The sequence below is a fragment of the Sturnus vulgaris genome, chromosome Z (genome assembly GCF_052056855.1).
Source record: "Sturnus vulgaris isolate bStuVul1 chromosome Z, bStuVul1.hap1, whole genome shotgun sequence".
Lineage (NCBI taxonomy): Eukaryota > Metazoa > Chordata > Aves > Passeriformes > Sturnidae > Sturnus > Sturnus vulgaris.
In genome coordinates, this window is record NC_142283.1 from 59,691,900 (window position 1) to 59,710,412 (window position 18,513).

General features: G+C 39.4%; 2 protein-coding genes across 6 annotated transcripts in view; both read left to right on the top strand.

Moving 5' to 3' along the window:
- TENT2 (terminal nucleotidyltransferase 2) overlaps positions 1-12,402 on the top strand; it is a 44,643-nt gene extending 32,241 nt beyond the window's left edge. For both annotated transcript variants that reach the window (XM_014881397.2, XM_014881398.2), the window contains exons 13-15: positions 2,127-2,218; positions 7,097-7,176; positions 9,052-12,402. In XM_014881397.2, the coding sequence (XP_014736883.1) occupies positions 2,127-2,218; positions 7,097-7,176; positions 9,052-9,126 (247 nt within the window). In that variant the 3' untranslated portion in view covers positions 9,127-12,402. The remainder of the gene's footprint in view (positions 1-2,126; positions 2,219-7,096; positions 7,177-9,051) is intronic.
- A 2,221-nt stretch (positions 12,403-14,623) lies between these two features.
- The window catches only part of CMYA5 (cardiomyopathy associated 5), a 46,103-nt gene continuing 42,213 nt past the window's right edge, over positions 14,624-18,513 (top strand). For all 4 annotated transcript variants that reach the window (XM_088156820.1, XM_088156819.1, XM_088156821.1 and 1 more), the window contains exon 1: positions 14,624-14,778. In XM_088156820.1, the coding sequence (XP_088012946.1) occupies positions 14,624-14,778 (155 nt within the window). The remainder of the gene's footprint in view (positions 14,779-18,513) is intronic.

The window sequence follows — 18,513 nt, forward strand, 5'->3', positions numbered from 1 at the left end:
TTGCCCAACTTATTTGTACCCATTTAGTCAGGATATACGGTGATGTTTTGGTGATCTAGCTGTTTTACTGATGTGGTAGCTCCTTGGTTTACAGAATCATGTAGAAGAGACCTTTAAGGCCATCTAATGCAGCTGCCAATGCAGCAACAGTGTAATCACCCCTACAACATATTCCCAGGTGCCACATCCAGATATCTCTTGGACATTTCCAGAAATGGTGATTCCATCACTTCCCTAGGCAACTTATTCCAATGCTTGTTTACTCTTTCAGTGAAAAATCATTTTCTATTACCTAAACTGAACCTCTCCTAGTGCAATTTAAGCCCATTTCTTCTTTTCCTCGACACATGGCAGAAGAGATAGATCCTCCACCTGGCTACAAACTTCTTGTAGTTGTAGAAAGGGATGAGGTCCTCCTTGAGCTTCCATTTCTCAAGAATAAAAAACCCCGTTTCCATGAGCTGCTCCTCATATGACATGTTTTTTATACTCTCCCCCAGCTCCATTGGCCTTCTTTGGACAAACCTCAGGGCCTCAGTGTGTTTCTTGTAACAATAACGGGCCAAGAACTGAACACATGATCCAAGGTATGGCCTCATCAGTGACCTATACAGGGAGACAATCAACTGCTCTGCTCCTGCTGGCCACACTATTGCTGGTACGGGTCAGGATGCCTTTCGTGGCATCTTGGCCTTCTTGGCCGCCTGGGCACACCCTGGCTCATGGTTAGTCACTGTCACCAGCACCCCCAGGTCCTTTCCAGCCACTCTGTCCCAGCCTGTGGCACTGCCTGGGGTTGTTGTGACCCAAGGGCAGGACCCAGCACTGGCCTTGTTGAACCTCACACCATTGGCCTCAGCCATGATCCAGCCTGCCCTGATCCCTCTGCAGAGCCTTCCTGCCCTCCAGCAGATCAATAACCCACCCAGCTTGGAGTCACCTGCAAACTGACTGAGGCTGCACTCCATGAGATCATCAGTGAAGATACCAAACAGAACTGGTCCCAGTTCTGAGCCCATTTCTGTTCTGCTGGGGAACAGCACCTGTGGCCACCAGTTGGATGTTACTCCACTCACCACTACTCTCTGGGCCCAGCCATCCAGACAGTTTATCCAGGGAACAGTGCAAGCTGTCAGTTGCCAGTTTCTCCAGGATAATGCTGTGGGAAGTGGTATCAAAGGCTTTACTAAAGTCCATGCAGACTACATCCACAGCACATATCGACATTGTCACAGAAGAAGATCAGGCTGGTCAGTCAGGATCTGCCTTTCATAAACTCCTGCTGGCTGGGCCCAGTCCCCTGACTGTGTTTGATGTGGCATATGATGGCATGCAGGATGAGCTGCTCTCTAGTTAAGAGCAGCTGAAAGGTGGCTGGGTAGAAAAGAACATAAAACTGGAAGTGGGTTTTTTTTTGGCTTTCGTTACGTTTGGCATATTGTTGTGCCAAGCATCATAAAGATGGTGACGCATCATAAAGACTGCCCTATAATCTGCATGCTGTTCTTGTTTAAATGTGGTAATTTCCTCCCTTTGTTGTAAAGCTGCCAGCAAAAAGTGGTAGAGAGTTGCTGTACTTGCAGATCTGAAATTCAGCATATATAAGGTGTTGAAACTTTCTAGTAATAAATTCCTTGCACAAGGAAGGCCTATGAGCAAGTTATTTCTACATATCTTTATACTATTGAGTATTATTTATGGAATGCAGTATGTGGCTTGCCTGCACTTATTCCTTATATTCCTTTTCTTCCTACAGAAAATTCTGAAACACTTGATTCTGTAATTTATTTTGAACTTTGAAATAAATGTAGGTGACAATGCAAATTTAGTTTGACATTTTTAGTTGAAAAAATTCCATTGTGAATATATGCTACTCATGGATACTTGGGATGCTCTGTTTTGAAGGTGTTTTTTTGTACTTCTTTTAGTAGAAAAATTTTCTTGTTTCCTACTCATGATGTTAAACTGAATTCCTCATTATTATAAATATATTGTAAATTATTATAAAATACTGTGTTTTCCGGGCTTATGGCATTTCAGTCTGACAATTTTTTAAATGTAAACTGATCCTTTGAATTTAGAACTAAGAGTTAAAATTTTTTGCAAATTGTTTTCCTTTTTTTTAGTTGGAACCATCAGATGATTTCAGTTCGTGAGGCCAAGGCTATTGCAAGACCTGATGGTATTGAATGGAGAAACAAATTTATTTGTGTAGAAGGTAAAATGTGAAGCTGCATTATAATTTTTAACTGTTAAGGCATTAAATACATAAATCTATCAATTAGACTTTACCTTAGTTGTGTTTTGAGAAATATTTTGTATGTGTGTATTATGTAGAGAAAGAAGTTTAACCAATGTAAATCATTTGTAAACAGTCTCATCAAAAACATTTGAGAAGGAAGCTTTAGGTTCTAAAGTGTTTAAAAATAGTACTCCTGACCTTTTCTTCAAGAGCATTTATTGCCCTGTTACTTTTGGAACAGGGTTCATACTTAGATAAAGAATGGCCTTTATATCAGTAGTGTGTGTTTTTCTGCTCCGCAAAAATAGTTGTCAGTTTTGCCAAGTTTGAACTTCTGAAAAAACACAGCAGGCACAGATTATTCTTGAAGAATATTCTTTTCTCTAGAACTAATCTGGCATTGCAGTGACCAGGTTATGTGTATGTCGATCCCCTTGTGGGTGCTATTTTTGGCTGGCTAGTGAGCATAGACTTTGTGCAGAGACTACATGATACCTTCCAGAACTGGAGAGTAAACCCAGGCTACCTGTTGGAGTTGCAGGTCTCAGCTGTTTCAGTGCAGAACTGAGTAGGAGCACTATACAGGCAATCTGATTCATGTGCTTGTGACACCTTTCAGCTACCATGGGGAATGTATATGGAGAAGATGAGCAGGTAGGCATACGCAAGAGATGAAGCTTGCACTAAGGAAAGAGAAGATAATAAACCAGGAGAAGGATCAAGATGTTAGAAGAATAAGAAGTAAGGAAGGGACTGAGAGTTGCTGTGTAACTGGAAACAGTTGTCACAAAGGCAGAGGTGGCCTGGGTCCTGGTTTCAAATTAATGGAAGCTATTTTAGGATAAGGATATAAAGAGTTGAAGTCTCAGGATGAAATAGGAATATAATTTGAATAGGAGACAAACAGTATGGGGGAAGTTGTTACACTGAGAAGATTTTGCTGGCAGAGGAGGAGAGTAAGGCAGAAGTCCTGTGGCTGAACAGACATTCTTCAAGATTGATGAGGTGCACTTTCCTGCATTTATGCTGCTCTGTGCAGAGAATCACCTTCAGTCAACTTCACCTGCTGGTGAGCATGGCTGTTCTGTGGTCCAGAGCTCACCAATGTGGCCATAGTCATATGAATGTCAGTGTAAAACCACATGATGGGATTAGTATTCTTTATTTGACCCTTTGGGGAAAAATCAAGTTATAGGAGAAGAGCAACGCATTGAAATATGGTTGCACTGGACTCTGTAGTCTTAGAGTTGAGAAATGTGAGAATTAGAGTATCTGCACAGCTGAAATGATTCAGGATAGTGCAGTGAGGCATTGCCAAGGCTCTGCTCTGAATGTGAGAGGTGGGAATGCTGGGCAGCTATGTTTGCTGCTGTCACGTGATGCTGATCCATTGTATTGCAGGGAGCTGTGTGTTTCAAGCTCTCAAGTATTTTATGACATTACAAAATGGTTGAATAATGAGGTTATCTTTTTGCCAGGCTGGAAAATAGAATAAACATCAACATACAAAACAGTCACTCTAGATACTACATTTAATGGTCTTGATTACTTACAACTTTTCCAATTGTTTGAACTATTAAAAAAGGCAAAATTAGCAATAGGTGACATATGTGATTCCTTCCTGGGTTCAAGACTTAGTGGGTTTAGCCTCACATACCAAGTTTTTACTTCTAATTTGGGAGGAAAAAATAAAATCTACTTTTACCCAAAGTAGATTTCATGTTTATAACAGCTGTTAAGCTGGACTAGGTTAACAAAGTGTGTAGATAAATTTCTGTCTACTTGAGAAGATTTCAAAAGTTAGCTAAAAATGCATTGGCATATATTTCTGTTATTCTGTTTTCCTAATCTTTGTCAAATTTTCCTATTTGCAGAATAATTTCAGTATTTGGTACTATTGCATATTTTTTAAATATCTGAAATATATTTATTTATAGGTTACACAAGTCTGTGCCTGCAAGTTTCCACAGTTCTGCATGTAGTACAGTATTTAGATTAGCTCAAGAAAAACTGTGTTCTGTTTTAAATGTTATGGGACTTAGAGCTGATTCTTGCATGTATTTCAGCTGTTAGAGAAAAAAATATAGTAGAGATGCTCTTTCCAGACACTTTAAAATATGATAGGCTTTTACCATGATGGCGATAGACAGATACAGAGAACTCTGCTTTTAGATAATATTTTAAACAATCCTTGTCAGAAGCTCTAAAGGGTTAGCAACTCTTCCAGTTTCAGTTTAAATCTTGTCTGTATGGAGTAATATCAAATACCCTCCTGTTCAAAAAGGAAAAACTGGAAATGTGGTAGTTTCTTATGAGATAATTACATTGATAATCATTTAGGGAAGTCAAATCAGAAGCCATCTAAGCTGCACGTGATTCATATTTGTAGTTTCAAGTCCTTTAGATCCACATGCTAAAAATAATTAATAAAACAATTCCTCAGAGCTTGGTCAGCAGCAATTCTGAAGTTGTGTGGTATTTTGTATTTTTATTTGGAAAAAATTATTCTCTTTAGCCTTTCCCTCAAGCATCCGTGTTAAAGCTGTATTACTTTTTCCTTTTAATATTCTCATCTCTCTATGTGAACAAAATAACTTACAATAAACTCTTACTGTCTTAATAGTTAGAAAATGTAGTGGTGTAAAGAGTAGCTGATTGCAATATTATGCAATCTTGCTGTTCTTCAGTTTGTCTTTTGACAATCAGTAAATATGCAGGAAGATTAAAGGGAAGATGTGAGTTAGCTTTTGCGACTGGAGCGCCTTTTTTCCACTGATGGTTTCAGAAGATTGTACAGCCCTTGTTACTTTAAAATATAGATATAACTTGGTTCATTGTAAAGGTCCTAGCATCAAAAAAGCAGTTGCCATCACATTTATGATACACAAATGAAATACTGTATTTGTTCACATAGTAAGGGACATGGAGTTCTTAACTATACTGGATCACTCTCAAATAATGGGACTGACATTAGAGGACTGTGCATGTTTTATTTGGTTGCCAGTTTTTGTTCCAAACTAAATGTATGATGTATTCTAAAATTTAAAAAAATCTGCCTGTAAGTGCCCACTGAAAACTAGGTGATTTGAAGAGAATCCTTTTAGAAAACTGCTAATTACAACATTTATTGTATGAAAACATTTCGTAGTGAATTTTAATAGCTAGCAGAAATAAAAACCTAAAGCCATGAAGCATGTACCAAATTTGAAATTCCTGTCTCCATAAAGGCACAAGCCCTTCTGGTGTCTGTGTAATGCTTTATTTTGCTATACATCACTATCGAAATAAAAGTAATCCATAACCAGCTACACAAAAAAATCTACCTGATCTAACAGATACTTCTGTGGTTCTGTGCTCTGTGAGGACTTGTATACATTCTATCAGTGTGAAATATACAATGTTACTTAAGCAGTTCTCTACTAAGAAAGAAAAGACTATAAAATCTGTTTTGTAGCACCCTGTAATGCATAGTCCCTCCATCATAATTTTTTAGTGTTGGCAGCCTTATCAGTAGCAAGAAGTACTTTTTTAATCTTGCAATTTTAAAAGTTCCAAACTATTAATTAAGTTAGGATAAAAAAGGGAGGGAACATAACAAAATTTATAGTCAGTTAGAAAGTGGAACCCCCAAATTATTAACTTATGAACAAATATTGGAGAATAGGTATGAAATAACCTGAGATTATTATGAATTACACATCATTAGAGCATTCATTGAATCATAGAATGGTTTAGATTGGAAGGGACTTTAAGTATCATCTCTTTCCAACTCCCCTGCCATGACCTTGACCAGACCTTGAGCACTTCCAGGGATGGGGCATCCACAGCTTCTCTAAGCAACCTCTTCCAGTGCCTCACCACCTTCACGGTAAAGGATTTCTTCCTAATATCTAGTCTTAAGCTTGCTCTTTTTGGTTTAAAGCCATTCCACCTAATCCTATTATTACATGCTCCTAGGAAAAGTCCCTCTCCAGCTCTCTTGTAGGCCCCTTTTACATACTGGGAGGTGCTATGAGATCTCTCCCAGAGCCTTCTCTCCAGATTGAACAATTCCAGCTCTCTCAGTCTGTCCTCATAGGAGAGGTGCTCCATCCCTCTGATCACCTTGGTCTCCTCTGGACTCCCTCCAGCAGGGCCATGTCCTTCCTGTGCTGGGAGCCCAGAGCTGGATGCAGCCCTGCAGGTGGGGTCTCAGCAGAGCAGAGGGGCAGAATCCCCTCCCTGCCCTGCTGCCCACACTGCTCTGGATGCAGCCCAGCACACGTTTGGCTCTCTGGGCTGGGAGTGCCCATGGCTGGGTCATGTCCAGCCTCTCAGCCACAGCACCCCCAAGCCTTTCTGGGCAGGGCTGCTCTCAGTGAGATCATCTCCCACTCTGTGCTCTTTTCTGGAATTGCCCCAGTCCAGGTGCAGCACCTTCCACTTGTTGAATGTCCTGAATTCCTCTTGGGCCCACCGCACAGGTTTGTTTATGTGCCTCTGGATGGCATCCTGTCCTATGGTGTCAACTGCACTGCTCAGCTTCGTGTCATCTCCCTGACGATGTTCTCCATTCAGGGCATTCAGAGAAATCAGGGCTTGGGGCTTCTTTTTTTTTTTTTAATTGGTTTGTTTGTTTTGTCTTGGGTTTTTTTATTCTTGTGGGGGGTTGTTTTGTTTTATTGGTTGGTTTAGCTTTGGTTTGGGGTTTTTTGGATAAATGTTATGTAGAAAGAAAGCTTGAGAACCAAAGAGGAATTGACTATTTAAAACACTTTTGAGAAGCACTTACATGCTTGACCCTACTTTGTTAGCAGAAACAACCTAACTCTAGATTTTTTTTAACAGTTTTCATGTTTGTTTTTAATCTTGCAGAGCCCTTTGATGGGACAAATACTGCTAGAGCTGTACATGAGAAGCAGAAGTTTGATATGATCAAAGGTGAATTTGCACAGGTAAGAAGGACATCTCATCTAATTTTTCTGGTCACTTTGTTTTTCAGGATAGGTATACTATCTTAAAAATACTAGTTCATTAAACCTGCCTGTTTCTGATGTTTTATATTTTGTCTTATAAGTAATAGTAATGTGTGTTTTAAAAAAAAAATCTGGAAAAATAATTTCTTAAGGGTATTCATTAATGTCTGCTCTTAAACTTGAGGTTTACACTGAAGTGGGTACTCAAAATAGTAAAAACCCTTTCTCTTAGATTTTTTTGTGTGTGTAAAATTCTAGCAGTGATTAATAGCTTTAAAATTACAACTTTGTTTTCATTCATTATTTATTCCTACATGAATTTGATTGGTAATAGATAATATTTTATACTTCTTACTACTCCTTTTTAAAATAAATATCGTCATTAAAATAATGGGGATTTTCTGATTTTTGGTAACTTATTTAGATGGGTACTTTTCTTTAGGGAGACCACACTCATAGTTTTAGAACATGAGTAGTTCAAACAGGAACTTTCATGTCCCAGTCAAGGGAGGAAAGGACACTTTGAAACAAGAAAAATATCTAGGCCTTGGTTGAACATTCTTTTTCTGAAAATTTTTGCTACTGACTCTCTTTTATGCTTGTCCTTTATCATAGGCATTGTGTAGGAATTGCATCTCAAATTGTAATTTTCTGAGATCTCTGTTTTTTATGTAGTTATTACTGGAGATTAATGCATAGAACTAGCTTCCAGCTTCAACTAGTTAAGACTCCCCTGTTAAGCTGTCCTTGGAGCTTCGTGTTTACTCCAGTTATTCAAGTCTTTAAGTACCTTGAAGGCTTCTCCAGCAAAAAGTAATTCAATGCCAGAATCTTGTAATAGAGCAAATGCTATTACTTTACTCAGAAAAGGATAACATTTCCTTTGTAATTCTATTTATTGGTTTTTCATTTATTTAAACATGTTAGTGTACAAAATACTGAATCATTCACATACTCGTACATAAAATACTTGATTTTGTGAATCTGCTAAAGTCATGTTTATGAACTGGTTTGGGCTCTCGTGGTACTGTGAAATTAGAGTGAAGTTTTCTTTTCAGAGTTTTCAGTTAACAAAATTTGTTTCAAACCTCTGTCATTTTCTGAAAAATGTAAAAGCAGATGTTTGATCCTAGCAGTCTGGAAGCAATATACTAGAGTGATATAGCCCTGAAAAAATGTCCTTGTTACCTGATACTGTAAGAATGACAGTTGCTCTAAAAGTGCAAGTACTTTTTAATATCCTGCACTATTTTTTAAGAAGCTTCAGCAATTTGTTTTGTCCTTGTGAGGATTATTCTTCTTGTGGTTTTCATTGCACATTGGAGTGTAAATAACTTCTGTATAAACACAGGAGTGTCACTGCAGTTCTTTGCAGGCTCATGGCATAAAAGATGTCATGAAACTCACACTAGAACATAGAAGAAAGTTGAAATAACTATTTTAGAGACACAACTAAGTTCTGGAAATGTGCATAATATCATTTATCAGGAACTGCATAGTATCATTTATCAGGAACTTTGACATGTGTGCATTTGAGACAATTATTTTGCATTTAGAGTACCAGTGTAATGCTTAAATATTGTTAATATCTCTGTCTCCAAAAATCCAGTCTCTTCTTCAAAGGCTTTACTTTCCTCATTAGTTCGTTGCATTTTGTGTACTTTTTGGATTTTATTTCCCTCAAAAAAATCCCAAAAACAAATGAACCAAAAAACCTCAACCCACAAACTTTCTTTTCAAGAAGAGGAAAAAATTTTGTGGAAGTGTGATGCTTATTGCTTATAATGGTATTTAAGTTTTAATGGCAAAAATAATATAGTGTTTTTTAAAAACCTTGTGTTTTTTTTCCCTCAGGCCTGGCGGTTATTACGAGACAAGAAAGACCTGAACTGTATATTACCTTTAAAAGCAGCCAGACAGAAAAGATGACTAGCTTCTTTCATTTTCCCTTTTTTATGGATCCTGCTGAAAAAAAGAACAGTGTCAAAATCAGGAGGCACTTACCCCATGGTTTTTATGACCTGTTTTTCTCTGTAAACTTTCGTTAAGGAAATGTTTATAAGGAAGTGGCATATTTTATTATTGGTGTTTGTTAATACAGCTGTTCGTTCAAAGATATGCTTTCTGAAAATGCTTGCATTGTTGACTTCTAGAAGAAATTCACAGCAAACAACAAGAATGCATCTATTTTAAGGAAAGTATGGGGATATACTTACTTGTTTCTAGCGTGATCTGTGTGACCATTAATTCAGATTTAGCCATGAAAGATAGATACTCAAAGTTAAACCATGTGCAAATCTGACTATGTCTTTAAGGCGCTGTGCACTACCAACGTCTTGATGAAGAGAGTCTGTGCTTTACACCTGCTTGATTGCAGTAAGCACACTTCTGCTCAACTTAGCACTTTCCAGTTTTATTTCACTTTTACTTGGAATAACAAGCAACTGTTTATGAAAATGAAGCTAGATTATGATTGGTAGTACTCCGAATATCAAGAACTATAATCTAAACTGGACTTTTCAAGCAACAGTTTTACTATGAAGAAGTTGAAGTAAAAAATCTCAATTCAATGCACGTAAATGCTTCACATTCACACAGAGTAGGCAGGAAAAATTTTAGTGCTTCCTTTTACATATTTGAAGTAGTAGTGATGTCTCTTTTGGAGAAAAAGACCAAAATCAAAACACTTCACATCAATGCTAAAATAAGCTGGGCTTCTCATTTGGTTTTGTGTAAATGTTTGTGAATTGCTCAGCCACTGTAAATTGAATCTAATTAATACTGAAAATTATAGCTCTTCCAAAAAAATTGCAAACCTTAGACCTCCTATAGCACAAGTTGTTCTCTCATGTATTTGTTATTGAAGACCAATTAATTATTAAGATTGCATTTACCACTGATGTTAAATTCGTACTTCCATTTTTTAAAGTTTAATATTTTATATGGGGTCCAGTGAAATAAAGTTTATATATGGAAGATACGGGTTATTTTTCCAATTTATGTTATTTTGTACTGCATATTTAAAATATTTCCTCTAATTAAGTAGAATAGGAAATGCCCCCTGAGGTAAGACCCATGTTGGAATTAATCATGATCTATCATGGCTATTCTGCAGTACATCTGTGAATAGGCAAAAGTTTGATTTATTACATCCTCTTAACAAGATTGTGAAAACCCTTATAACTGTAAAATAACAAGCATTATGTCTTCTTGTGCAAACTTTTATGTTCTAGTTTATTTAGAACTTCTAAATACTGTAAACTATGTCTGATGTGATATTACTTCCTATACATTTTGTCACAGTCTATTCTATGTAGAATTTTGCCTTCTTTCTGCAATTGATTTCTCTTCTGCAGTTTAAACTGTCTTTCAGTTTTAATATGACTCTAGCAGTCCACTGAAATGTTCTTCCTCCTTGCATATGTTCACCCTCACTGCCCTTTCTCTATAGGATGGTAGACTTGGGTCTCAGTGAAACATTCACTTTGATTCACTGTATGTAAAATTGAAGCACAAGATTTTAGGACAGGATGATGACTGGATTCAAAGATGCTCTATAAGCTCTGTGTTGATTCTGGGAAAGGGGGTGTTGGCTATATCTTTGTCTAGAAAATTTAAAACTTTCTCAACCTAGGATAAATAAGAAGTGACATAAATGTTTAAAGTTGGTAACAATATATATTTAAGTGAGCTGAATGTGAGAAACAAAATTTTATAAAAGGCATAAAACTTTCTCATGAGTTTGTATTGCATCACCTCATGTGTCAACATTTCTTATACTTAAATTAATGTGTTTGAAACCACTCCTTTGTAACTGTTTTTAAAAGGTTAGTTTAAAAAATTGTAGTATCTCTGAGGTACTCTATGAAAATTGCCCTACCAATTCAGTGGTATTTTTAATACAAGATATAGTCTGTAACCACAACGGTCCGTGTCTTTGAAAATAATCCTTTTGTATTTTCTTCCCAAGTTTATGTCCTTCTCATAAGCCATGTCCATAAACAGAAATTCTAGATGGTTGTTTTCCCCAATTTTTTTTTAACAAGCCCGTTGATAGCATGTTTCCTAAATAGCAGGCTGCAACTTTTGTCAGTAAACTTCAGATATAATAGCACAAAATAAATGGCTGGGGGAGAGTGGGTAGCAGCTGGACTTTTAACTTTGGATCCAGTTCTGTATAGTCTAAATTGTCAAGAGGTTTAATGACCTGGGTTTTCATCTACTCAGGGCAAGTATCCAGAGTGAAAAATTCACCAATGACTATCATACCAGTTAGTGTTAGGGTAAAGTTTTCACATTTCCTCAGCTTCAAAATAAAAACTTTTACTCTTGGCATACATCCTAGCAGGACTAGTTTTTTCTGAGAGCTCTTTGGTAAAAATACTCCTTGGTATTTTTCACCACTGACCAAGGTTTCAGTGTGTTTGCGAGATGCTGTCTTCTCTGGGATTTGTTATTGCCTTGAAACAAAACTGCTTTAGTTCAGTGCTTTTATTTATTTATTTTAAAAAATTATTATTATTGACTACCCTTTTAAGCATTAGGTTCTCTTGTCTTTTCTCATCTCATGTGTCAGAAGCCACTAGTGTCTTCTCTAGGATTTTAAGAACTCTATTTAGTCCTTCAGGCTCAGAGGTGCACAGTAGGACCAAACATTGGCAAGAACTTAACATTTGCTGACAGTAATGCAGAACTGGTATAGGCTATACACTGTGAAACTTAAAGTTTCTATTCTAGCTCTTGCTCTCACTTGTCCTGAAATATAAATGTGTAACTGAACTCTCAGTACCTTTAGGTGTGTTGACAGTATAAGGTGTTGTTTTTTAAAAACCCCTCACAACGAAATCGATATAAATCAATTTTAAGACTCACATTGCAGGGTGACATGGTTATTTGGGAAAAACAGCCAGTGGTGAGAAAAGTATGTAAGATGATTTGTATAAAACCTGAAGTTAGCATTTGTGAATATATTATATTTGTGAATCCCAAACATTTATTTGGAACTAGTGCTTTACTTGAACTTGTGTTACTGGACTCGATTCACAGTATATGTGATGTTAAATTTACATCCATCAGAGAATGTCACTCTTGATTTACTGTACTGTACTTGCTACGGGTTGTCCTGTATTTTGTGGTTTTTGGGGTTTTTTTGCCTTTTTCTCTGTAATCCTGGTGTATTCAGATATAAATATTTCCTTGATTTTACTGCGTATGATGCTTGTCTGAAGAGCATGAAAGAATGTGTGCTTTTGGTCAAATTCATTTGAGAGACATACAGATTGAAATAAGTTGAAGGGTTTGGGGTGAAAGAGTACTTGCCTTTGTGTGCTGGAGACTGAATGAAAACTTGTGCAATGTACGTATGTTTCATCTATAAGCATTTCTAGGAGACTTGAAATGCTCTTGCCTTCCACATGAAATTTAAGGAGGAGTACTTCATAGTCTTTACATTTTGCTGTGTTGTTTCGGTTTGAAAGACAGGTATTTTGTTAAGGAAAGGCGAGAACCCCTTTTCTGAGATGCAGAGTGCAACCCCCTCCCTTCTAATTATTAAAGTTTCAAATCAGAGGCTTTCAGGCAGGAGATAGGGGGATAGGAATAGCAGTTCTTTACTGATATCTAACAAGGCACACAGCAGAAACAACACCAGCTATAAAAACTGACAACAGAGCAGAGCAGTGCAGCTCAGTTCCAGTCCCTTTGGCCAAGGCCTCTCTCCCTGCGCTCAGTTCCCGGTGCTGGGGGCAGGGCAGGGCCCGCGCAGCTGAAGGCGCTGGGTGATGGCGGCAGCGCCCAGGGGGGAGAGGGATGGAGGAGCCGCTCCCCCCTCACGGTGTCGGTCGTGGTGCTCGGCAGAGTGCCCGGAGGCAGGAGGATGAAGTGGGAGAGGAGCAGATCGGTGTTCGGTGGCAGGGAACGTGGCTCTCGGTGTTGGGATGGCGGGGAAGATGCCGGATCGGAGCACGGGCTGTTCTCCTTCCACTCCATGAGCAAAGCGAGAGAGCGAGAGAGAGCCCAGGCCCTGTCCCACCTTTCCTTTTCTGGTGTCCCACTATCCCTCATCCCCTGTGAGAGAAAACTATTGCTACTAAGGTGTAGCCACAAATACTTAGCGTAACAATGGGAAAAATTCCACAGAAAGAAAAGGGAACAATTCAACCCCCAACATGTGTACACTGTCTATGCTCTTGATGAAATGTAGAGTTTAATTTAGTTTAATATCTGTTTCAAATACACTTTTCAAAAAAGTTACATTATCACTTTGTAAATTGTGTATGTCACTGTGTGGGTCAAGAGAGCAGAAAGGTTTTACCTATACATACTGTTTTGAAATGTCAGGAGAATTTTAATTTAGCATGCAGAAGTAGGTTGTAGTCAGAAGTACAGGGCTGGGTGTTTCTATACTTACAGCACTCTTAAGTGAGAGTTTGCTGATTGATTTATAACCAGTTATTTATTTGAAGAACAATAAAAAAAATAATAAAAAAAAAAGACGGGGGCATTAGAATTATACTGTGCATACAGTTGTTTATACTTGAGATATCTTGGAAGTTCTTTACTTAGAATCAGGGGTTTAGCACTTTTCCTCCTCTAATAATTTTTTTTTAAATAAAGTCATTATTTTGACTAGTACAGATTAGAAATATTTCTGTTTTGTCTGTGAAAAGCACTGCATTTTGCGTAAAATGCAGAATAATAAAAGGTAAATGTGGCTTAACCTAAACTCTGCATGGTAGTATAGTTTGTCTTTGCTTTAAGCTATAAAGTGGTATTTGACTGGTTCAAGTCCACTCAAATAGGAGGTTTTAAAGGTCCTGTGATTTAACACGTTGAAAACTCGAGGGTTTAAATACATTTCTTCTGCATAGTTAAATACCACAGTGCATCTGATACCTCTTACAGTACGATAATAATAATGAGATGTGTTTGTTGAAGGCTCATCCACTAGTTATTGTATTTGACCTTTCCAGCTCAAGCTTGACGCGCTCTGGGTGTGCTCAAGGGCAGGATTTGTGAAATGTACTTTCTTGTGGGGTCACAGATAAACTCTCCTGCTTCATCTGTACCATCCACCCCAACTTTGCTGGAGGTGACTGGGGGAAGGTCTGCTTGGCCGCCTTCCTCCCTGCTGCTGCCTGACTGCCCTGTCTGCTGTACAAGCGGCTCTGTGGCAGCAGCGGCAGGCGAAGGGGGAGAGCAGCTGGAGAGATGGCCACGGGGCCACGTGTCCTGGCACAGGGCTGGTGCTAGGAGCCAGGGTAGGAACAGCAGCGACTCTGCGCTGTAACTTTGCTGCCTTCTATTTAAAGACTGCCCTGAGTCAGGAGAAGTGAGTGCTACTGGGGATGACAGTTGCTTCAGGCAGCCCTGGGGAGGACAGGGTTGGGGGTAAACATCACCGGCGAGGGCCTGAGCAGGGAAAGGAATGGAGGGCTCCCGTGGCGCCGAGTGCGACAGGGCATCCGAGACCTCGTCCTTCATAGGGGATGAGGAAGAGGAAGAAGAGGAGGAGGAGGAGGAGGAAGAAGAAGAGGATGAGGAGGCCGTGGACCCAGAGGAAGCAGAGGAGCTGACTAACAGGTATGTCTCCCCATGGACTCATAGCTCCAGAGGGAGCTGGCAGCTCCGTCCCAAAGCAGCATTCCCCAGGAGATGCCAGGATTAGACTCCCATGCTGGTTTACTGGCTTTTCCCCCTTCCCTTGCCCAATTGCTGCAGATAAAAAAAATGGGGGTGTAGAGGGCTGTAATACTTTTTTCAGATGAGTATGGCTGTAATTAAGTTTTGTGTGGTAAGCGCCTACCCTGAGTTCCCTGAAAGCTTTTCTATTTAAAGATCCTCTGATGTGCCAGCTCAAGTGGCATCTCCTTCCACTCCTCCCTCTCTGGCTGACTCTTTGTCACACATGGATCTTAAATACTCTGTAGATTTGCTTGTCAGGGAGAAAATGCTCAAAGATTATAATGGTGCATTAAAATTGGTTCCTTTTTACGGCCCTTTATTCCTTTGCACTTGTCCCTCGCTCTTCAGTTTCTTCTTTTCTTAAAAAGGAAAAACTTGTTATACATGCCTGCTATTGCTGGTCATGATTTGTATGGCTGATTTTTGTGGTAGAATGGGAAATACTCTATCCCTTTGATCTTTAATCTTTTTCTATTTTTTTAGTATTTTTTTTCTTAATAACCCTTCCACAGAAAGAGTTGGTTATCCTGCTATTGCTCTCTTACCATTAGGAATGTAACAAGCAAGGCTGTGGCCCAGTGCCCTGCCCAATGGTCCTGTGCAGGATGTGGAGGCATCTGCAACCTGATCCATGCAGACAGACTCTGGCTGTGCCAGTGCTGTTAGTTCCATAAAGAAACCACAAGGCCTGAGAGTTCCCCAGCACATACCAAGTGTCAAGAGTTCTTCCTTGTCTTGAGTAGACCTTATCAGTTGTAAGTGGATACTGTAGGAAGAACCTAAGATGTTAATTTTGTTAGCTTGAGATTTTTCCAGAAATCTACCTTTTAAGAAATATGTCATGCATTGCCTAATACCTCTGTGCTGTGAAGCCATCTGCATTCACCATCACTCTCTGTATCACAGTTCAAAGTGCTTTCTGACATTGCTGATAGTCACTGGAGAAAAAGGATGACAGTGGGGGCTTTCTGCAGCCTAACCCACCCAAAGTGCTGCAAGAACAAAAACAAACGGAGAAATGTATCCTAAACTGTAGGAAAACCTTCCTGCACGGAAAATGAAGAGTTGGTTTTCCACAGTGAGGGGACACCCTGATGTGTAATGCTCCTTTATTCCCAAGGGAGGAGTGGGCTTTTCAGTCCTATACTAGCAGAGATATTGCATGCCAATAAAACACTGTGCATGGCTGTATCCCTGCAAGAAAACCAGCTGAAGTCCATGGAGTGGAGCTGCTCGCTGCAGACAGCTAAAACATGATTTAGATAGATAATTTTTAATAGAATGTGCAATTAAATTGCTAATAATAAAACTGAAATTGTAAAACACAAGTAGGAATTGCTAAAAAGGGAGTGAAATCTTTGTAGCCTAAGAGTTATTTACTACTTGTGCTGAGAGGATGAGTTTTCCATGGGTGCCTGTTAGCAGCTCCAGACAGCTGGGTCTTGCTGCTGGCTGGCAACCTCTGCAATGCAAACTTGGGCATTGCATCTCAGCACTTATTCAAATCACAGCAAACATTCCCTTTACCTCACAGTTATATAAAAAACAGCAGAGTTTTTCTCTGTCCTTAACTGTCTTACTAATAAACAGGTCAAGAGTCTACCAGAGAGGTTTTAACAGCTATGCTAAGTGGTAACAGCATAAATCAATTGGTTAGTTTAATTAAGTTAAAGGAGATGCAAAATTTTGGGTCCAGCACAAATCTGGCGACTGCCTCAAGCACTCAGCAATAGCTTAGAAAAGTTAAATAGAACTGACTCTTTAATTGCTTAGATGTCGCAAATGTCAGCAGGGTTGTTGAGCTTCGGGCCTCCTCCTGTGGTCAATGCCTGGGCAGAGCTCCTGACAGGTTGTGAACAGACAGGTTGAGCCCCTGGGACATACTTACTCAAGCTGTGAGCTAATTATTCGTTGACAAACAGGTTTTCAAGCCCCCATTGCAGAACAGATTTTTTTGAGTGCATGTTCTCTGAAAACATAGCTTAGAGGAGATGTAACTAATATGCAAACTTGGCTGAAGGCAGCTTGTCCTGGACCCTGCTGCCATCAATTTATTTTTAACAACCCCAGGTTTTCTCTGTTGCTTCTGCTTTCCTCCTTTGAATGCAGTTGAACAGCACCTGGTTGTGCGAGTCAGCAGGAAAGTCCCCATTGGCTCCTATTTCTGTTTCTCAAGCAGGTTAAATAGCCTCATACCTATTTTATATGAGAGTCATGCAGCAAGATGACTGACTGCCCCAAGGTCAGTAAGTGCCTCTGAAACAAGCAGAAGAGCCCTGGTGGTCCTCTGAGACACCAGCCCCTGAACTCTGACCAAACCACTTCCACACTCTGCAGCAGTTGCAACAAATAAAATCCCAAAAGCTGCAGCAGAAATTTTGACTTGTCCCAAAATTACAAGGCATGCATGTGAAAGGCAGAAGAGTCTGTGTTTCATGTCTTTATTACCCTTATTAATAAAAAGTTTAAATAATTTGGTTTTGTAGCACAGTCTTTTATACAAGTAGTGAGACTAACATGCAGCATCAGAACCTATTAAAAAGGTGGGATAACGGTTTCATAGCCTTGTCAGCACAAAAACCCCGCTGATCTGTATAGGATCCATACAATATTTTCTTGCCTTTGGACATTTTACTATAGCTCCATCTATAGCTCCATGTATCCAATTAATCACCTAAACAGGGAAAATATTTTGAATACCGTGTTTGTTAAGGCAAGCATGAATACGAAGTTAACAGGTTTTAATTTTTGTATTGGTAATGGTGAAAATTAAGTCTAACTAAAGTAAAATTGTTTACTGTTTAACTGGTTTACATACCCACTGCAATATCTGTGTCTCTAACAAATGTGTGATGGGTGAGCTGTTCTGACACAGTTCTGTCTTTCAGACCATTCTCAGCTGATTTCCTTCTACAATGGGAAGGGCTCTGGATGTGTCTGTGTGCAGGGTTTACATAAAAATGGCTCTGCAGCAATTTAAGTTTCCAGACACCTTGTTTGCTGGAATAGGTAAGGGTTCATTTTATCTGCTCATTTAGTGTTTGCCTATAGTAGATGGGGAGAAAAATGGAGAGAAAGTCCTTGAGTTCTGGAAGTGGTCGAGTTTGGTTGGTTGTTTTATGAAGCAGTCCTTCCACAAGATCAGAGGTGTAAGCTTTAGAGGCAAGTCTCTTACAATGATTGATGAAAATGGATCTAGAGGGAAGCACAGTGGAGAAACCATCTTCCTGCCGTGTAGGGGATGCTGCAGCATCTAGGAGAGCAAAAGACTGGAATGATAGCAAATGGATCATGAGAAGGAAGGGGTGGGGAGAACTGTGGATTTGTCCTCTGAAAAGTTACCATACCCTACACAAGCAGAGAAAGACCTGGGGAAGGTGAGTGTGATTTTTAGATACCTCTAATTGATGCAGTCCCTGACTTGGGCCAGGGTGGAAGAGGCTGGCAGAGCTGTTTTTCTGCCACCTGCAACATGAGCAGGGAAGATGAAAGAGGTAGGAAGCAGAACTGTGCAGGCCATTTCAAGCATGTCAGGGCAGAGGCTTGAGCAAAATGTACCTGAGAGCAGCTGAATGGGGCAGAATGCTGAGGTGGGGGCATTGCAGAGGGGAGGGGTGCAGCCAGCCCCCACTT